The sequence below is a fragment of the Lycorma delicatula genome, chromosome 9 (genome assembly GCF_047948215.1).
Source record: "Lycorma delicatula isolate Av1 chromosome 9, ASM4794821v1, whole genome shotgun sequence".
NCBI lineage: Eukaryota > Metazoa > Arthropoda > Insecta > Hemiptera > Fulgoridae > Lycorma > Lycorma delicatula.
In genome coordinates this window covers 109,799,571-109,822,057 of record NC_134463.1, presented here as the reverse complement: position 1 = coordinate 109,822,057, position 22,487 = coordinate 109,799,571, and the positions used below count along the sequence as shown (strand labels likewise).

The 22,487-nt window shown below is 30.6% G+C and overlaps 1 protein-coding gene across 3 annotated transcripts in view; it reads left to right on the top strand.

The window, feature by feature from the left end:
* LOC142330634 (fatty acyl-CoA reductase wat-like) overlaps nucleotides 1-17,364 on the top strand; it is a 283,198-nt gene extending 265,834 nt beyond the window's left edge. For all 3 annotated transcript variants that reach the window (XM_075376059.1, XM_075376060.1, XM_075376061.1), the window contains 5 exons: nucleotides 873-982; nucleotides 3,478-3,667; nucleotides 10,675-10,956; nucleotides 13,272-13,529; nucleotides 15,584-17,364. In XM_075376059.1, coding sequence (XP_075232174.1) covers nucleotides 873-982; nucleotides 3,478-3,667; nucleotides 10,675-10,956; nucleotides 13,272-13,529; nucleotides 15,584-15,677 — 934 coding nt within the window. In that variant the 3' untranslated portion in view covers nucleotides 15,678-17,364. The remainder of the gene's footprint in view (nucleotides 1-872; nucleotides 983-3,477; nucleotides 3,668-10,674; nucleotides 10,957-13,271; nucleotides 13,530-15,583) is intronic.
* The last annotated feature ends 5,123 nt before the right edge of the window (nucleotides 17,365-22,487 follow it).

Genomic DNA, 22,487 nt, shown 5'->3' with positions numbered 1-22,487 from the left:
CTGACAGTGCTTGCAAAAATCTGATTTGAGCTACAAACTTGTTGTTTTGGGATTATTGAAAAACCAGCTCGAATCTGGTGGTGCTTGAAAAAATCTAATTTTAGATTTCTAACATCTTATCCTTCAAGTTACAAGAATACCATGTAAATATCTCAGAATACCTTGCAAAAACTCAGTTTTTTGCCTGTAACTCTGGTCTCTATGAACCAATTCGCTTGAAAATCAGTAGGGTTCTACTCCCAGTAGGTTTACATCTCCCACCATTAAGTTTCGTGAAAATCGGTTGAGATTTGCATTTGGTAGAGCAGAAGAAAAGATCTTATGCACCCACACCTATATATATAAAGATTGCAGAATTGTGTTCAGGAAACTCCACAACGTAAAGAAAAGTTGGTCTTCCCTCTTCCTACACCACTTAGAAAATCTTACCAATTGCAAAATTGTACAAATTCTTTAGAAATCTGCAAAAAAATTAATTATATCATTTTTTTAAAAAAAAAGATAGTATTTTATTTAAAACTCTTTCAGTTTAATTGTTTGATAAAATCCAAAACGAAGACTACCCTCTGTTAAAAAAAAAAAATAGGACTAAATTTAGGGATCTTTTTTTTTCTAAGTATGGTAAAAACTTTAGTTAGTCCAATGAAAGAAGAAACTTAATTAAAATCATTGTGTATTTATTTCATTGAATTTTTGAAATATGTACAATTTTAAACTGTAAACAATATATATTTGTTGCTTTTAACACTACTTTAGGTAGGATCAAAAAAAAAGATAATTTAAAAAGTAAAAGAGAACTTATAGATAAGTTAACGAATCTATTTAAAAATTTTAATTTAGTATATTAATTATTAATGTCATTTCTTTTCCAGATTGTTAGATGGTTGGCCAAATACATATGTCTATACAAAATCAGTGGCAGAAGATATTGTTAAAACATTAAGTAAAGGGCTTCCAGTTTGTATTTACAGACCTGCAATTGGTAAGACAATCTTATTTAATAAAAATAAGTAAGTAAATATAAATAAAAGATAAGCATAAGATTTTGTTTAAAAAGTCCTGATATGCAATACTTATTTAATTTTGAAACTTCTATATTTTCATATCGTGATAAAATATTTATTGTTTGGTTTTATCCAACATGACTGACTACTTACTTGATTTTATGTACAGTAATAAATATTTTCGAAAGTATAGATCAAATATTCTTCTACGTTTGCAAAGTTTATAAAAAATCATTGGTCTTATGATTACAGTGCTGCCATATATATTTATACTACATTCAGATACACATGCATGAACTCAAGAGGATTGAGAGAGAGAGAGATATATATTATGGAAGTGAAAAAGGATGCAGATTAACTTTGGTAGCGGTGGTCATAAGATGTAGCATTCCCATACAATAAACGGACTGTTTATGAAACTTAGTATACACTAAAGGACAAAAAAATCCAGTTGAAATAGTTAGAATTCTGGAAAATCTACATACTTGGGCCTACCTGTACTGAATAATCTTGAAATAATTTGTTATATCTTACTTATTGCCCAAGGTGATATGTTAGTCGCATAAATGAATTGTTCAGGGCGATATATCTGAAAAAGCTGAAATTTTAAATAAAATCAGTTTGTATAAAATTTTGTAATTAATGAAAGTGGAATAAATAACCATATCTCTCCCTCCCACTCCAACGCCATCTCTCTCGCTTTCTCTTTAAATTAATATATATCTGTGTATGTATATATGAGGCCGTTCATTTATTATGTAAGCAAATTTTTAGTGATATTAATCATATATCCTTCTCACATTTGTAAATAAATATAAACAACAAAACAGATTAGTCACTATTTTTATTTCTCTGTAGGGAACTTTTATTTTGTTTATTCTTTTTTTTTTTGTTTAACCTCCGAGACCACCATTAGATACTGCTTCAGAGGATGAGATGAATGTGAATGATTTGTAGCGCCTGACTGGGATTTGAATCCAGGACCTCCAGATGAAAGGCCGAAATGCTAACACTCGCACTATGGAGGCTGACAATATTTTTTTTTAAATTTATTTATTCTACTGCATAGAAAAGATCAAGGATCTCTGAAATCTGAAAAACTACAAAAAAAGAAACTTTGAATAAGAAACCTCACTTATTGTTTTAGTGGAATTGTTTATTTTGTTTATTTTTAAAATGTATTAAAATAATGTTTCCTATTAAAAAAGTCATAAAAAATATAATTACACCTGGAAAAATTATATTGCCGCTTTATTAGTTCTATTTTGTAGATTTCAGTCTATAATTCCTAAACAGCTTCATATAAGAAAATCTAACCATGAATAAAAAAGTTTTAAAATGTTTTTTTCTATCAAAAACTGAAAAAAAACGTAGGGTTTTGTAGTGTTAAAAAATAAAGCTAACAGCCATATGGAAAATGAAAGTGAATTGAAATTTTTATTGCTTATGCAAAAATATGTGAAGATTTACAGAACCTAATTGTAGCAGACTTAAAACAAATAAACATGTTCGTTAATATTATTTATCAATAGTTAATTTTTTTTTTAATATTGTATACTTTTTATACAGTGACAAAGGTATATTAAAATAAAAAAACTTATTTCATGACCATACTCACAAACTACTTATATATATATATATATATATATATATATTTATAAGTGGGCATATATATATATATTTATAAGTGGGCATTAGTTCCTTCCTGCTGGATGTTTCTTATGCAGTGGGTAATTTATTTAATTGATTTGTTTGTTTTAAAATGGACAGATTTGTATTGCATTCTGATCCTTTTAGATCATGGATCTTTGAATATTTTACTGGGGGTTATCTTTGGGAAAATTACAAAAATATTTTGTCTTTTTTCCAGCACAATCCCCTTTCAGACCGTCTTCTGGAGGTCCTTTGATACCTGTACTTTCCAGTCTGGTAGGAATGTGCCTGGTTAGGCTCTTGAATTGATGGAGGGAGAGAATACACTCTCTCTTAATGAAGAGCCTGAGGCAGTCACCTCTCCTGCATGAAGGCTAATGTAAGGGAAGGAATAGTGTACACATACAGGAAATGAATGGGAGTGCTTACATAAATATTTAATTTAGTACTAACGTAAAAACTTAATAAAAGTAATAAAAAAAAAACTTTACAAGGAAATAATTTTCTTTTAATAAAGAAGTAAAATAAAAATAAGTGTTCACACTAAACACTTTTTATTAATATTTATCATTTTCATTATATTTATAATTATTAAATAAAATTTAAAAAAACAAATTTCAGATAATATCAAAAATTTCATACTATGAGATGATAAATGCAAATATACATTTGTTGATGGTATTTGATGAGCCCCCCACATCCATTGTCAGAAAAAGTAAGGAAAGTGTAGTAGTATGTTTATTTAATACTTGAATGCTCTTTATATAAATATAAAATTTTAATTGTAAATATTAATAACAATTTAAATTTAAATTTACAGTTATAGCATCGCATCAAGAACCCCTACCAGGATGGGTTGATAATTTATATGGTGCAACAGGAGTTGTAGTTGGTTGTGGAACTGGTGTTTTAAGAACATTACAGTGTGATCAAAATGTTATAGCTAATGTTGTACCAGTAGATATGGCAGTAAATGCACTTATAACAGCAGCGTGGCGAACAGCAAATAGGTAAAAATAGAATTTTAAAAAAAATTGTTTTTAATTAATTTTAGGTAGTAAATTCTCGACCCACCAGCTTGGTCTAGTGGTGAACACGTCTTCCCAAATCAGCTGATTAGGAAGTTGAGAGTTCCAGCGTTCAAGTCCTAGTAAAGTCAGTCATTTTTACACAAATTTGAATACTAGATCGTGGATACCGGTGTTCTTTGGTGGTTGGGTTTTGATTAACCACACATATCAGGAATGGTTGACCTGAGACTGTACAAGACTACACTTCAGTTACACTCATACATATCATCCTCATTCATCCTCTGAAATATTATCTGAAAGGTAATTACCAGAGGCTAAACAGGAAATAAGAAAAAAAGAAGAGAGGTAGTAAATTCTCATTATAATATTTATAATAATAATTATATTTATAACTCAGACATTATAATCAAAACAGATGTTGCTTGTGACATTTAAGAATCCAGCAGTCAAGACTAATTTTATTGTGTTATGCCAGTGATGGCAAACCTTTTTGGGAAGTAGGTCAAATTTTGTTTGTTATTTTATTTAATACTAGCCATGGTAATGTTGATAACAGGTTTAACATTCCCCAAAGTTTTCCTGATAAGAGTGCATCTCATCTACTTTTCAGGCTGAGGCGAATAAAAATACCAAAAGAAAGAGCAGTAGTGTGTCTGCAAAGTAATCAGATGAGATGCTGGGTTGGTTGTATAATGACAATCAGCCACTTTTGTGGGGTTGCTTTATGTTATGAGAATAAATCATATAACCAACCATTGTTATAGTTTTTTTTCATAAAATTCAAGCTATTGCAGTGATTTTGTTTTGAAGAATAAAATTATGTTATTTTTAGATTATTAAACTACAGATTGTGATGATTTAAAGCATGTAAGATTTATTAATTTATGTTTGTAATAAAGGTAGCAATATTTTTTTCAAAATATTCCTAAAATGCCTAGGATTCAAAGTATTAATATTAGGTTCATATTTTGTATTTATTTAATGCATTTTGCAGTCAATCCATTTCTAAGTTTATTTCAGTTGGTAGATTTTAAAAAATTCATTGAGGAAAACAATTTTTCACACAAATATATGGACCCAAACATTGTTTAACATTGTTAAACGAGCATTAGCAAGTTTCTTCATTGATATAAATGTGTTTGGTAAAGAATCCCATACGTTTAATATAATATTTTCAATTTTTAGTATGGGATCATTATTATTTGCACTACTTAAGAAAATTTTCCTTCTACTTCGGAAATCAAGTTTTAAAATTTATTTTTCCACAATCTTTAGTGAAGATGTCAACTTTCATCATAAACATTTTAATATTTTCAAACTTCATTAATACAATTTGTCCATTTCCCTGAAGTTTTTTATTCAGTTCATTTAAATGCTGAGTGATGTCTTATAAGAACATTAAATCATTTAACTGATCTGTATTTGAAAATTCATCATGAACTATTTTTTTTCATTCAAAAAGAGTTTTATTTCTTCAAATAAATTGACAAACTAATTAAGAACTCGACTGCAACTGAGTTATCAAACATTGTTGCGAGTGAAAGTCCGAGAATATTGCACCAATTTCCTCTAACAATTGTGCAAATTCTCGTTTATAAAGTTGATGACTTTTATTATAACTGGCATTACATCGGAAAATTTTTTTAAACCTTGCTTCACACATAACTTCAACTTGCAGGTGAAGTTCAATGCAATACAATACAAAGAAATTCAATCAAAGAATGTCTAATATTTTTCTTAAGTTACTGATTAAAAGCGTTGTTTTTTCTCACCATATTGGCTGCACCATTTGTTGTTACAGAAACAGTTTTTTTAGATCAGTATCCACTTCTTTAAATGCATTATCAAATTCCTTAAAAAAATCAAGACTGGTACACTTCCCTTTCAACATTATTAGTTTTGTTTGCTCTTCTTTCGTTATATTTCCTGATTTACACCAAGCAAATACTTCTAGTTATGCATAACCATGTATGAGGGTAAGTCAATTATTATCCGCAATGTAGTTATAAATTTTATTGCAATTCAAATAGGAAACTTACTTGTACATCATTTTTCAACATAGTCCCCTTGCATTTCAATGCACTTGGTCCATCGTTGCACAAGCTTCCTGATGCCCTCACAAAAGAAGGTTTTCGGTTGAGCTGTGAGCCAGGAATGCACCGCTTCTTTCACTGTTTCGTCCGAGGTAAATTGATACCTCTTTGAGTGGACCAAACAAGTGGTAGTCAGAAGGAGCAAGAAGACTATACGGAAGATGAGCCAGTACTTCAAATTTGAGTTTCTGGAGCATTTCAGCAGTGTGGGCAGAAGTATGTGGACGGGCATTGTCATGCAGCAACACAACATCTTTCGACAGCAGTCCTCGGTGTTTGCTTTGAATTGCAGGCTTCAGCTTGACAGTAAGCATCTTACTGTAATGCGCACTGTTTAATGCCGTATCCCTTTTCTCATAATGTTCCAGTACTGGGCCTTGTGAGTCCAAAAAACCGTAAGCATCAGTTTTCCTGCGGACGGTTGGGTCGTGAACTATTTTTACAGGGCGAATTTGGATGTTTACATTCCATACTCTGCCATTTACTCTCCGGCTCGTAATGATGGATCCATGTTTCATTACCTGTGATGATTCTGTCTTAAGAAGATGTCCCGTTCGTTACCAAAGCAATCCAAATGTTTTTGGCAGATGTCCAAGTGCATTTGTTTATGCGCATTTGTTATGTGTGAGTTGTTTTGGGACCCATCTTGCACAGACTTTATGAAACCCAAATCTGTCGTAGATGTTTTCGTAGTCAGAACCGTGACTAATTTGCAGACAATGTGTGATTTCATCAATAGTTGCTCATCTGTCTTAAGAAAATCATGTCATGTGCACGGTCAATGTTTTCCTCATTGTGGCGGTAAATAGTCGTCCGGCTTCTTTATTGTGTGTAACACTTGTGCGACCATTTTTGAATTCATTCATAGACACTCTGTTGCAGCAACACACTGTTCCCGTACTGTACCGAAAGTCTTCGATGAATTTCGGCCCCTGATACACCTTCTGAGCACAAAAAATTGATCACTGAACATTGCTCTTCTTTGGTGCAAACAGAAAGCGGAACAGAGTACTACCAACATAAACAAAAATATAACTAAATTGCAGATAATAATTGACTTACCCTCGTACATCATTACTCTCATCCTAAGCAACTGAATACATTTCTGCTTACTTTAAATCATTTTGTATTTGCGAAGAAATATTTCTTTCTGATGTTATTACTCAATCTGTAATTGTTTTGTTATATGCTTTATAATCAAGAACTTTTCTTTAAAATCTTCTAAAAAAAGTTGCACTACATTCTAAAAATGCTTGTTTTACAAACTCTCCTTTTGAAAGAGGTTTCCGTGGTGAGCAATGAGCTATTTGAAAACTAGCAGTTGTAATTTTATTTATTTTGAATCAAAAAAGTTTTTAAAACACTGGTTTGTGAATGATACTATTTTTTTCTTTTGTAAAAGATATTCTCTTCTTTCTTCGTCTGTTGAGAAGCTGAGATTTGAATGCAACTTTTCAAAATGTCTTTACATTGTATGTACATGAAGTGACCTTTTCCTTACAATGTAGATATATGGTCGTTTTATTCTTTTTAATCACTTAATATTTATCAAACCATTCTGTTTGATATGGTCTAGAACTTGTATCGTTTGTTTTTATTTTTTTAACCGCCAACATAGTACAGGGCTACAACTAAAAGTATTTATATTTAGAATAAAATAATTTTTGAAGAAATTTATTATTAACGTACGTGATATACATACATATGTAGATGAGAATATTTAATAATTCAGAACTAATAATAAAGTTTAACATTATTAAACACTTCTAGACATGAACACCAAGATTGCCGATTAGTTCAACACTATGAGCTGGTACATCCCCGTCCTAAGATGCAACGAATATGTGCATCAAGTTTATGACTGACTGTCATGCGTCATACAGAGGTGCAGTGACATGGAAAATCGGTTAGCCAACTTCCTCTTGGAAATATTTTTTTTTGTAAATTTGACATTAGATATTTATACTTTAATTATTTAATATTTTTGATTGTCTGTTCTCTCTTTTATGATATAAAAAATAAATTATAAAACTCAATACTTGGGTCATTAAAATGCCCTTGTGGGTCAGAGGCTGACCAGGGCTCATAGGATCACCACCACTGTTCTATCCCACTGCAGATCTTTCATAACAAACTAATCATTTTTAAATGCTTAATCAATACAGTTTTTTTATTCATTTATATATTATAAATGTGTAATACCGTTCCATAATGTATATAACACTGCACAAGATGTAACTTAAAAACTAAGAGATAGAAAAATTCTGTTAACATTTTTGAATTCAAGGGAAAAAATACATATAGAAACATATACTTGTACTAGGACAAAATTTTTTATACCAGTATTATGGTATTATGTTAGATTACGAAGAAAGTGCAATTGATCTTCTGTAATGTAAACAAATTTTTCATAATAATAGCTTACGATATAGTAGGTCATAAAATGATGTTTCGCTAACCAAAAAATTAGACTGGTAGTGATATAAAGAAGTACAATTACATAATGGTACTTAACATTTCAAATACTTAAATTTAAAATTATTATAAAAATTATATTTATACATACTTCGGATTGAGAAGTTCATTACAGTTACATTTTGTGGAGATAAAATTGACATGAACACACATCTGATAAATAATTGGAAGAACTAAATGTGTGATGTTTGTACGTATCCATTGTTAAACAGTCCAATATAGTTGATGGACAGAAATACTGTTGAAATTTATGATTCATGTTTTTCGTGCAGAAAACAAAGTTTAGTGCATATATTTCTGAGAATTGGTGTTGGTATATTTACCACGATTATAATTAATGTTTCTTTTACTACTGTTTCAAATAGAACAATAGACACATTATTTAATATAACAGCAAGCATGTGTTATACCTCCATAATTATTTTAGATATGGGGGAAGTTACTGAGGGATTCATACTATACATGGCAGGAATTATCAGCTTTATATGGTAAACATTTGTGGTTAAAGTTGTATAGTTCCATACTCACTCTATTGAGTTTTTGTTGGCATGATAAAAAGCACATAACAAGCAGGGGTGCAGAACTAGCTGAAAGCACTTACGATTCCTGTCTACATGAATATTTATGGAGGCGTAGGAATGCAAACAATGCTAGAGTTGAACAAATTTGGGAAAACATTTATGCGTTGTAACAACCAGAATAACCAAAATTTTGTGTTATTTTGAAAGCGTATATATTTATTAAATTGCTATTAAAATAGTAAAAATTACATAAGTCTTACTTACGAGTATATTCACTGTTCTAGAGACCAAAACAAGACAATATCCTGCAAAATTGATTGAACAGGTTCCCGAACAGAACTTTATGTGTAGAATTAACCTGCTTAGTTCATACAGATGATTTCTAGATCTGTACAGACAGTACATCCTTTGTGGTTGATATGGTGAAAGAAGCTGCTGTAGACTGATCCAAGTAATATGTTTCTTGTCAAGTTATATTATATATACTTCTTGGGTGGAGAACTATTCATGTAAATCTGGGTTTCCTGTATATGTCAATGTTACATTAGTGCCTTTAAATTCACAAAAGTAGGAGTCCAGCGTATATCTCAATGTCTTAGATAGATCTCATAGATCTTGCGATTTTGTCTTTCCACTGCTGCCCATAAACTCTCCAGTGTGATTTTACAGGCCCTGGTAATTGGATCTCGGAAATTAACTGTGTTTGATGTGTAAAACTGTAACCTTGTAGATTAGGTATATCATCAAAACTCCACCAACTATCAGAAATTATATTTGTCCCAGGTCTAATATGTGTTGAGAGTAAATCTTCCCTAATTTTATTTTCGCCTTGAAAAAAGAAATTCATCTATTTCCACATTTAAACCATTCCCACTATTACCGGGTTACATGTCTGCGTACTTTCCTAACATAGTTTTTCTAGAGAGATACAGCAACACTACCCATACAAAATTATTCATTACAAAACTTAAAACTAATATATTACCTACTCCATTTATTCAGGAAATAAACAACATCTTCCAATTTTAGTTTGTTGGATTGTAGCCATGTAACACTCCTTAAACGACCTGAATTGTGAAAACGTCCCTTTGAACAACACAATTTAACTTCCCAATTGCTTAATGGAAGAGACATCCTATATTCAAAACCTAGGATTATATAAAATCCCTTTGGTTTCTTAAAAATGAACAGCATATTGTTTATCTGACACTTCACGGATTAAGTCAATGAAACCCATGTTGGATATAAATAACGACTGGTGACAATTACAGCAAACACACACAGTACACGATTGAAATAACTGACTTCACCGACTAGTACACAGCCTACCAGCTACCAACGATGTAACTATGATAAGATAAGACAATTTGAAATATAATTTCAGTGACAGATAAGATTATCATTAGCAGTTTAATATTGTATATTATTACTTAATCGATAAATAATTTACTTTACGATATTAGTAATTCAGAAAATAAAAATTAAGGAATGTGACCACTTTTGAAATAAGACCCCTGACATTTAATTTAAATATATTGAGTTATGTTAATTGATGTTCTTGTCATTAAAGGTTGAAATTTATTTTTGTTGAAATTAGAATTCTATTAAGGAAATTCTTTTAAAATTAAGGTAAACTGTTTACAGTTTTCAATCCACAAAAACATAACTTTTTGTTTTTTCTGAAATTCGGGGAATTTGCACAAAACACCCAAGTACACTACGATAAGTTTTCATTTTTAAGCTTCCAATCTCTTAAAGTATACATGTCCTAACTTTTACTTTAGGAGAAAATAGAAAATATATTTTTTAAGCAGTATATATTATATAGTTTTTAAAGCAAAATTACATGATATTAATTTTAAGAAAAATAATATATTGTAATATTTTTATTTTATAGAGCAATTGAAGATACAAATCAAAATGAACCTAGCAAAGATGGGGATGATGGACTTCAAGTATATAATTATGTAAGTTCAGTAGAAAAACCAATAAGATGGGGCGAATTCATGTGTTTTGCTAAAGCGCACGGAAAAGAAGCACCACCAAATCAAGCTATATGGTGTTATTCAATGACACTAAGCACTTCATGGATATTTTATAAAATATTAGTTTTATTTTTACATTTTTTACCAGCGATTATTGTGGATGCATTTGCTTCACTGATTGGAAAACGTACCAAGTAAGTATAGATTTATATATATAAATATATAAGTATTTTATTTAAAAGATAATTAAAATGTCTTTTATTTAGTAAAAAAAAAAACTTTTATTTAGTAAAAAGAATATTTACCAAAGAACTATACTTCATAGTATAATTTATACCTCTTTCTTTGTAGTATATCGCCAAAACTCTTGTGTTTAAAAATTTGTTGTTAAATATTCAAAATATTAAGTAAAAATAATGAGCTACTCTAAATGATTACAGAAATAAACATTTTAAAACAAGATTTTGCTTGCTTACCTATGTGGTGACATACTCCCGTTCAGGCATGGCATATTTCACCAATTTCTGCTGACCTAATGTACATAGCTATTGATCTCCGCTCTTTTATTGAAAAAAAGAAAAACTCTTTGTGAAAGTTTTACTTTTAAAAATTTATTTTACTTTTATAAAAATGAAAACAAAAACTACAATTTCAATTATTAAACAATTTTTTTCAATAGGTATAAAAAAAAATTAATAAAATAATAAGTAATTAAATTAGGAATAGTAATAAAAAAAAGACAAATAACAAACAGTACATACATAATGCTGTGTGTAAGTATTATCTAAAAAAACTTTTATTATAAAATCAATGTTAAAAATGCTGTTTCTTTATCAACTAATTGTTTTTGTTCTTATTTCTTATTGTTTTATTTCTTTATGTAATATATTTATTTATATACTTTTTCCATATTGTCTAAGGATTGTTTAATAGTAGAAAAGATTAAATATTTTAAGTAGAAATTTTGTTAATGTTTTTTTGAAGCATAATATTATTTTTTTAATTTAATTGAAATAATTATTAAAAGATTTTTTTAACGCTTCATCATAATCACATATTTGAATCAACGCTTCATATTTTTGAATCAACATAGCATCTGTAGAATCACGACAAATAGTGTCACTTATTGTTACCTGTTTTCTTTTGTTCCCAATAACTTTTTTACTTTGCGTGAGTGTTCTTATCTCTGCTGGAAATAAGATCCTTTCTGTTCTTGTTCTTTGCTTTTGGAATTCTTCACACATTTTGAATTTTTATTTGAATGTGTCGCTGGCTATGATTTTATGTATTTCTATCTTTGCTACTTTTATATCTTCTTAGGTCTATTTGAAACATCTGGTGGTTGTCTTTCTGTTTCCACGGTCAAAGATTTTTATTTCTTAGTCTGCTTTCTTCCATTCTTATCAAGGGTCCAGTTGAAGGCAAGACTGCGTCTCCTAATCGGGTCTGATATAGCTTGACCGAACCTTCCTGTAAATTTCATCATTTTTTTGTAGTTTACAAGTATATTCTGCTTTTCCAGGTCCTAGTATTTTCCTTTCACATTTTCAAGTTTGTTTATTTCTCCCTTGTCTAAAATTGTGCATTTGACCACGTACAGCATTTCAGGTCTTGCCAACTGTTGTGTAATGCCACAATTTTTTCATTCTTGAAATTTCTTTATATATATATATATATATCATTCCGTAAGCTTTTGTGAATTTTGTGACCCTGAATTGGCTTCTTGTATTAATTCTCTAACGTACTTGAAGCTGTCAATCTTTTGATTTGCCCATATCTTGTGCTAAGGTGTTTTGGTGCATTCTTTGTATTTGTAATGTGAGTTCTGTTTTTATGAAGAAGTTTGTAGACCCTTTTTTTAGCAATTTCCTTCAAAAGTGTTGATTTTTTCATTGGCTGTTTTTAAATCTTCTGTTAAGATTGTGATATCGTCCACAAATGCCAAGAATACAAATGCCATTCCCTAATTACCTTTTTTAGTACTGCATTAAACAAAATGAGCGATAATCCTCTTCCTTGACTTACTTTCGTTTGGATTTTGAACTGTTCTGACAGTTCCCCTTTGAACTTTATTTTGGGTATCATCCCTAGTTTGCTTTACGAGATAATTATTTATTTTATTAAAACAAATGAAAAATTTTTAATAAATAAACTAAAACTTAAATTGCTACGCATTAACGTGGAATGTTCTCTAGTTTACTGTCTAGGTATAGTATTTTATGGTTTATTTTAGAAAGATATAAACTGGTAATTGCTCTGTTGAAAGAATAACAATATTACTTACTGATTGGTAAACATACAAAGTAAGTATGGATATGTGTAAAATTTAAATACAGTTTAAATTTACACATTAAAAATATGTTTTTAATGTGTAAATTTAAAACAAATATTAATTTATAAAAGAATTAAACAAAATATCCTACACTGATTGATTTCTTTGTCATAATTTATTTCATTATTAGAATTTTAATAATAATTCTAAAAGAAATATCTATTTGTTATGTTTCAGTATGTTAAGCGTATACAAAAGGGTGAATAAATTCTCAGATGTTTTGGCATATTTTACAATCAGAAATTGGGTTTTTAAAAATGATAATGTACAAAATTTATGGGGAAATTTGACTGAACATGATAAAAAGCTGTTTCCATTTGACATATCATCTTTGGATTGGAATGATTATTTTTACGTCTACGTCAGAGGTATAAGAAAATACTTACTTAAAGAAGATCCATCATCAATACCATATGCCAAAATCAAACTCAGGGGGTAAAGATTATTATTTTAAACCTATTAATTAGATTATTAATATTTTAAGTAAATCATTTACAGTCTGAAATTTGCGTTATTTATTTATTAAATAAATTACTGAAGTTTAAATAATTATTTATAAAAAAAAAAATAAATAAATAAATGCAGAAATTAAGGAGAAAATTTATTTTATATAATGTAAAATAAATAATTCAAGCACAGTTTAACTAAATTTAAATGAGTACAAAGGAGGCTTGTTCTTTCCCTTATAAAATTTTTTAATGACTATCTGCTAGCATAGCTTGATTAAGCAAAAAAAAATAGTACATTTTTAGGATATTAATGTAACACATAAAAATATAATAGTCATTTTTTACATAAGTTCTTAAATTTTGTGCGAGAAAGGTGTATTAGGTTTATACTGTGAAATATTAGATTTAGTTCAATTTCAGAAAAACTACATTGAATAAAGAAGTATCATTCTGGCCATCAGATTAATTTTAAAAGGTAAACCTAAAAAAATAATTAAGTGAACTTCATGTCATCTGTAGCTCTAGAGAAAATAATTGATTATACAATAAGAATAAAATATTAGAAATTTTAGGAAAACTCAGATTTAAAAGTACACAGGCTATTACAAATGATATTTCCGGTTACAAACTGAATTACTCAGTTTAATAGCATTCAAATTGCATAAAAGTAACATCATTAGAAAGGAAAACTCAAAGGATTTTGTATTACATTTGGTTTACTACATTATGTCACATGTGCTCAATGTAAGCATGCGACACATATCACATTGTCACGTGGCACGTATTTAAGCCTGTAGTCCAATTCTTGCCATACATGTAACATTGGACACTCTATCTTAATTAATTAAAAATTAATTTCATTCATAAAAAACAGTATCAATTTATTTAAAAAATAATTTTAATAATCTTAAATATTTTTTATCATTTCAGTTTACTATTTATTTTCGTATTTTTCATTTACGTTGAAGTCTACCAAATTAAGTAAGTTTATGGTTGAATTTCAGTTGATGAAACCCAGCTGCAAACCAATTCCATCTGATTTATATATTCTCTAACATTCCGATTAGCTGTTATTTCAGAAGCAATTCTGTTACCAAAATTACAGACGTAGTTGTTTAAATGCAATGATTTAAATCTGTTTAACTGAAAATTATGTGAATCCTTAATGAAAAGGTGAATGTAAAAGTTGTTAAAATATACATCACACATCATTCCTATTATAAATAAAACAATGAGATACAGAGTGACAGAGAAACTGAGTAAAAGAGAGTGCTAGAGAAAGAGAGAGAAAACACATTTAAAAAATATATATATATTGAAACACATACAATTACTGATACTTTATTAAAGTTGCAATAACAAATTAAATTGCGTGTTAATTCAGATGGAAAATAAGTAACAAAGCCCATTATTGAATATTCTGTGTAACTGAATTAATTGTATAATTTAATATTTTAATTGCATATAATCTGTATCTATTTTGAATAAATATTAATTTTTAATTTTGATTTCAAAGAACGATTTCAAATATTAATTGTATCGGGGAAAATTTTATTCCAAAGAACAAACATGTTTCCACTGTATTAATGACGTAATATTAAATGACATAATTAAATAATATTAAGTTAAATGAAGAACTGCGTAAGAAGAGGTAAATGTTTACCTGTTTCCTAAAAGTATTGTCAAAAATATTAAAGTTGAAAAATAATAAAATATTCATTTAATTTAAAACCACCAAAATAAAAACATATCTATAAAAGAAAAAAAAAACAAGAGCTAATAAAATTTTATGTAATAATTGTATTTATTTTTTTTATATTGGTCAGACAAAAAGAATTTTTCAGTATTTTAAGGGTCATATTTATATAAAAGCTAAATCTAATAATGTCTGAAATTGGAAACAAAATTTAAAAGTAGTTTTATAAGTAATATTTTTTTAACAAAATCTTATATTTATTAATATCATACTCGCAATGTATTAGTTTAGATTTTATTTTTTATTACTTTTAAATTAATATATGTGAATTTATTTTTTTTTAGGTTCAAAATTCTTCACCAAGGAATTAAACTAGTTTTGGCTTTTCTAATATTAAGATTACTTTATTCAATTCTAATAACATTATTCTTCAGCTGAAAAAATAATTATTATTTATTTCCTTATACAAAAAAAAATATATACATATTTCACTTATATAAGTGGATTATGAAATTTACATTTAAATAAAAACATGCTGATGATGGTAAATTGATAATTAATTGGGTCCTTGATTAAAAAAAATCTGTTTATAGTTTCTTTTTTATTAAATTAAATATTTATTATATTTACGATTAGTTATTATTTTTTTCTTACTGTTCATTTAAGCACAACTACTTATTACTAAAGAAAAAAATTAAGATTTTAGTTGTAAATCGTTTTAGTAGATTAATTATATTATATAAATTAATTTATATGAAGATCTATTATTATAAAAAAAATTTAGTTTTCATGGACTACATGACAAAGCAAACTTATTAACCAGGCTTTGATTAAAATTTTGACATTGTTTATAATAACAAAATTGGTGATAATCGTTTGTGATAGAATATTTTACACAATTTATAAAGGGAAAACAATTATGTAAAATAATGTATATAATTACACAAAATTGAAATACATAGTTTAATAATTTAATTAATACAAGGTTGGCATTAATAGAAAACAAAAATAAAATTATTTAAAAAAATATCAAACTGTAATATTTGATATCAGATAACATTAATATTTAAAAAATAAAGCAAAGAATAATTTAACAAATATAAAAATATCATAATTATTATTTAACAAAGCAAATATTGATCCACTTGTATAAACAGTGTTGCCATTGTTTACAGTTATACAAAGAAAACAGATTGTAAAATATTAATTCAAAAACAGACTTTTATAATGAAACCAGAATTATTTATTATTAGATTCTGCCTAATATATTATTAATATAGACTTAAAAAAATCGTATAATAATTGGACTCTCAGAAATGGATGCGCTAGGTAGAAGCAGCAAGTACAGATAAATATCAACTGAAGTTAAGGAATTATAGGAGGCTAAGAATATAAAATTAAAAAAAGTAACAGCTGAACAGCTGGCAAAAATGGCAGAAAGCAGAAGAACAACATTAGAAACGAAGAAAAATATGAAAAAGAATTTGTTGTGCAGTCCTCAGTAGGCCAGTTCAAACAATAATAATAATTCGACTAATAATATCATGATGTTATGAAACCTGATATAGTTTGAATATGGATCGGGTTAACAGTATGCTTTGTCAATTAAATAGCAATTTTGTTTTTTAGAAGTATTGTAATTAAAAGAAAATTGTGCTCTCTTTTTGAATACTGCTGAAATCTTAAGTCTATTTACATAAATTTAGAAGAAAAATATTAGAATAATTGTTTTGTAAGTGTAAAATATATGTAGCAATCCACACAAATGTAAATGTGGGGTATCTGTGAACTTATATATATCCATATGGTATACATTCAGGGATTACTTTTTATAGAATTTTTTTAATATAAAAATACAAGCAAAGAGAACTATTTCAGTTACATAAAAAAAATTTTTAAATGATTATTTAATTTAAAATGTTCCTCAAATGTTATTTTATATTTACATATTAAAAAAAATTAAATTTTTTGATTAATCTTAATAATTAACTTGGTTAATTATTTATTATTAATTGATAATATTTAATAAATGTAAATATATACACGTTAATTATAGTTAATTTGTAAATAGACTCATAGGCTATTCATGTAACAACCTGAATAAACTTATTTTAAGTTAAAATTATTTTTTGTTTCTTTTTTTATTTAAACATTATTCCATTTTTAAATAAACTATTTTATACAAGAAAAAACTATAGGAAAAATCTGATAACAAAACTGTTATCCTTTCTCCCAGTATTGGTTATAAATTTTTCTCAAATTTGCAAAAATTTCTTAAATTTTTCTCAAATTTGCGAGTAATCCTTGATTTCTATGAAATTTAGGAGAAAATCTAATTTTTCTGACATTTGTGAAAAATTCTCTAAGTTTTCTCAAATGAGTATTTGAGAGTGTCTGATAAAGGGGGTAAGAAGGTTAAGTCCAGGTAGGCAAAATATGCTCCTGGTGAAGTAATAGCTGAAGTGCGGCCTGATGATTCCTTCTCATCAGGAGATGTTGGGGCATCGGGTTTCTCTACCCAGGTTAAGGATTAGTCGCATGATTTTGTTCAAGTAACAGGACATGTGGAAAGTTCTGTTCTACTTGTGAGGGAATTTAATGAGCAATATGAAACGCTTATGCAGTTCTTAGAGAATCCCAGGAACAACTCAGTTAAGATACGCAAAAAGGTTATTCCCAGAATGAGAGAATTCAAATCAATTAATCTTAACGATCGACTCTAACTAAACTAATTTATTTCATAACTTACATAGAAGAAATTTAACAGCAGACGTCTTGGGAAGGACCATAAGCACTCTGTAAATAAGTAGTGTGGGCGTTATAATGGGGCTTTCATAATATAATACGATTTAAAATCGTTAGATGGTTAAAATTCAGTAAATAATTGCGTAGGGATCTTACATTGCACAGATAGAACTTAGCGAGATCGCCATGCGTAGGGGGTTGAATGTTATCTTGTTGCAGTATCCTATGTTGTGTCCCGTGAACTGCCAGGTTTTTCTCGTTGGAAAAGTTTTAGTTTGTTTCTGTTAGCATGTCTGCGGTAATGTGAAGAAACGAAATCATTCTAAAGTACCCAAACGATCATCACTTTGTCATCAACGATGATGGCGGTGAATTAATAGGTTGTTTTTTTCGCACAACGTAAGTTGCAGGTACGTAATGTACTTGGTGAGTTGCCCACCTTAGAAGGTACGGAGACGAGCGTCGGGTTTTTTTACTTTGAACAAATACATGGACGACCATGAGTTTGGGAAGATACTGTAAAGTGGTTGTCGCAGGGCAATATGTTGGTCAGTTATTGTGAGTGATGGAGTTTGATTCACTTCTGAGGACTAGGTTGCTCAGCGGGTGTCGCACTGTTGCGTATGCTATCGATGGTTTCCTGCTGGGCAAGGGATGCTCGTGGAAGCAGGTTGAATTCCAAGACATTCAAGCATGCAGGATACACGAGCAAAAGCGTCATCAACATAAATCGTCCATTAGCTCGGAGAAGTCTACGATGATGCTCCTCAAAGACGTCAAATGCTGTGAGGCGGCCAGTCGGCGTATCGACGTTTCGAACACGAAATACAGAGTTATCATAAAAGAATGGTGCGGTTTTCAACATGGTTTAAATTAAAACAGAATTACTTACAGTTTATGTTTTTTTATTTTTCAAATTTGTCGTCTCAAACATTTTTTTACATAATTAATAAATTTCAATATGTGCGCTCTTAGTCGCTCGACAAATGTCCAAATGATACTCAACTTCTCTCCAAACATTGGTTAACATTTGTTCGTTAATGGTTGTCATTGCTTCATTAATCCTGTTTTTTTAAGTGGTTTAGTTGGCAAATTTTTTGTGTATAAACAACGCTTTTGATGTACCCCCACAAGAAAAAGTCGCAAGGTTTCAGGTTTGGACTCCTTGGAGACGAAAGTATGGGTCCTTGCTAGCCTATCCATCGATCTCCAAATTTTTCATTCAAAGCGTCCGTGACCGATGCATTGAAGTGCGGGGGAGCACCATCTTGTTGGAAATGAAGTCGATGAATGTTTTCGAGTTCAACCAGCTGAGGAAAGCAATAATCGGTTAACATGTCAAGATACACAACTCCATTAATTGTTTTTTCAGCGAAGAAGAAATGCCCTATTACACGATTTTTCATCACACCACACCAGACATTAACTTTAGGCGAATCACGTTGTTTCTCGATAATTGCGTGTGGGTTTTCAGAGCCCCGTATTCGTGAATTGTATCTGTTAACACATCCATTCACATGGAATGTAGCTTCGTCTGTAAAAATTATATCATCTAAAAATGATTCGTTTTCACTTATTCTGTCTGACATTTCAACAGCGAAATTGTAACGTTTTACACCATCATCGGGTTTCAATTCCTGCAGTATCTGGATTTTATAAGCGTGTAATTTCAGTTTTTTATGTAAAACTTTGTGAACTGTTGATTTTGGAATACCTAATTCGACGCTTCAACGGGAGATGGACTTACCAGGACTTCTAATTAGTTCAACCGTTTCGTCTGGTACACTTGGTCTGCTGGTTTATTTCTGTTTCTTAACCGATCCGGTTTCTTCGAATTGTTTGAACCGACGTGTTATGTTATTTTTGTACGGTGGATCTCTTCCGAATTCACGTCGGAACGCACGTTGAACTAAAATTACGGATTTTAATTCAGATATCAATAAAGCACACTTTGCTTTGTCTTTATCCGAGAACATAGTAACTCACTAAACTCACCACAACTACAATACAAGAACTGACGTTGTGGTTACAAACTTTTGGGTTGGAGGCTTTCAGGGATACCAATATAACACCTAGAAATTTCCCTACAACCTTCCTATGAATTATTGAAACCGCACCATTCTTTTATGATAACTCTGTATAATAGCAATAATTTGAGAACATTATATTTCCCTGCACGATCGCCGTCATTATTATTTTACTAATTTAACATGTAAAATATTTTCTGTTTACGTAGATCTTTTGTTCAGTCTGTAAGCCAAGAGAACGAGGATTTAAATATTTGAACGAGGGTTTATGCATTTCATTGAAACGCCATTCAAGTAGGTACAAACTAAACTGTAAAATATTTAATTTAGAATTGTATGCGGCGAGGGAGGGGAAATTTTATAAGTAATTTTACTTATATTAAGTAATTTATTATAATAAGATTGTTGTAATTGAGGTGCGGCAGGTCCTTGATAATGGGGTGGATGATGTTGACTTGCTGCTATTGATCAAGCAGTGGCCCAAAGGAGGTATTTACATCCACTGCTGTGATTGAGGATGTCTGTGGAATTGATGGTTTGGCTTGGGAGGTCGACCTGGCACTGTGTACAGACGGTTGGCAACATTCGAAGTTATTGGAAACGATGCCCCGGGCCAGGCAGATGCTTCGGACAAGCTCGCTGCGATTGGGCAGGTGGTGGTCTGCAGTACCCGTGCCGTGGTTTTGGCGGGTGGAGCTATTAATGTTGGCAGGATGAATTTTGTGTTACGGTTGGCTCCTCTGAATGCAAGGAGCGGTCAATAACTCGTTTGGCTGAGTCGGTCCGGTTGTTCCTGGCCGAGAACCCGAATATCTGTTTTTGTTAGCCTCAAGAGAAGATGGGGCTTCATCGACTGAAGGTTACCGAATATATGGCTTGGAGACATTGAAATATGCTGCGGGTGCATATAGAGGTGTCTCCGTTGGTGGCCAGAGGGGCCTGCAGAGACCTGTATGACCGGTCAGAGACCGGGGCGCCCTGGAACTTAGAGATCAAAGGGAAAATTGGCCACTCTGAAGCGGCGATTCAATGTGGCGAGAGTCGCATTGTCAAACCGTGTGGGAGTTCATAGATGCAGTTGCTTTGTTCAACCGGCATCCGTAGTTTGCTTAATGGAAAGTCTCTTACTGCGTTGTCGTGGGAAGCTAACCCTGAGCATGGCTGACCATCAGACAATTATTATGGCTCCAAGCGCTATAAAATGGTGAACAGGTACTTGCTAGCATTCAGTGACCTAGACGTGGCAGCGAATTGCTGCGGAATTGACAAAATAAATTTTATTATGGATTTCATATATATTTTTAGTAGCTGACGGGGTGCGCCTACCCATTTCAGCAAATATATGACAAGTGAGTGGTTGGGACACGTAAGCCAGTGGTGTATGGCACTGCGATTAGCCCGCTCACGCTGTTAGGTAAGCTCTAGAAGCTATGTAAGGATACTAGTCGCTAAACTGTTCGAGGCTCGGTTTCCGTTGTGGCACAGACATTCGGTCTTATGTCTTAGGGCGACCGAATGGGGTGGTGGTGGGAGAGATGCCAAGCAAACTGTGTAATGTTTGGGGTCACTCTTTGGGGGATGTGGCTTCAGGACTGGCCAGAAGACCGGCGTTGGGACCGCCCCGTCCAGGAGTGGTGGCCGCGTAGGTGTTCCACTGCCGATGATTGGGGGGGACTCCCCTGCAATTTTCTTGGAACTGTGTATTTGGAGGTAAATCAAGACCATAGTCCTGGTGGAGGATCCCTTTGGGTTTCCTCACTTGATGTGTGGCGTAATGACCGAATCCCGGTAGATGGGTTTCCTTTGAGATCCCCTCATTAGAGGTATGGTGCATAACTTAAAGACCAAGTCCTGGTTGCAAAGGGGGAACTATGGTTTTCAATGAGGTAGCTTTAGACAATGATACCTCTTGGAGCTGTGTTTATGCTTAGTTGCGTATTCTGGTTCAGGGAAGAAATAAAAATGAAGAACTCCAAAAAAAAATATTTAGAGAAAAGTACCGTTATCACTGGTTTTTATTATGTTGAACATACAATGGTTTAGCAAAAATAACTAATCTCCATAAAAAATTCAGTAAAAGCAGCCATTGTCAGTGACATTGGTTGTTTCTCTACAAAAGTTAGTATATCAATTATGCATAGTATTCATGTAACTGGTTGCATTTATTTTTTCCAGAAATTCATTTAGATATTTAAATTCATTAGTGTATTTTTGTAATTGTTAGTGACTTTTTAAAATATGAAAAAAACATTTTTTGTAAATTTGACCATCGAAAACTGAAGTTTATGATGAGATAAAAACGTTATAATTTTTGGTGATAATGATATCCTGCAAGATGTTTTCTTAAGTGCAAATTTTTTCATATTTTTAGATTAAATAATGCGTAATTTATTAATGTTTTGAAATACCACTAGGATGGCTAAATATATAGGACACGCTGTACAAAGTCAAGAAATGGACCTATGGTGAGTCAAAC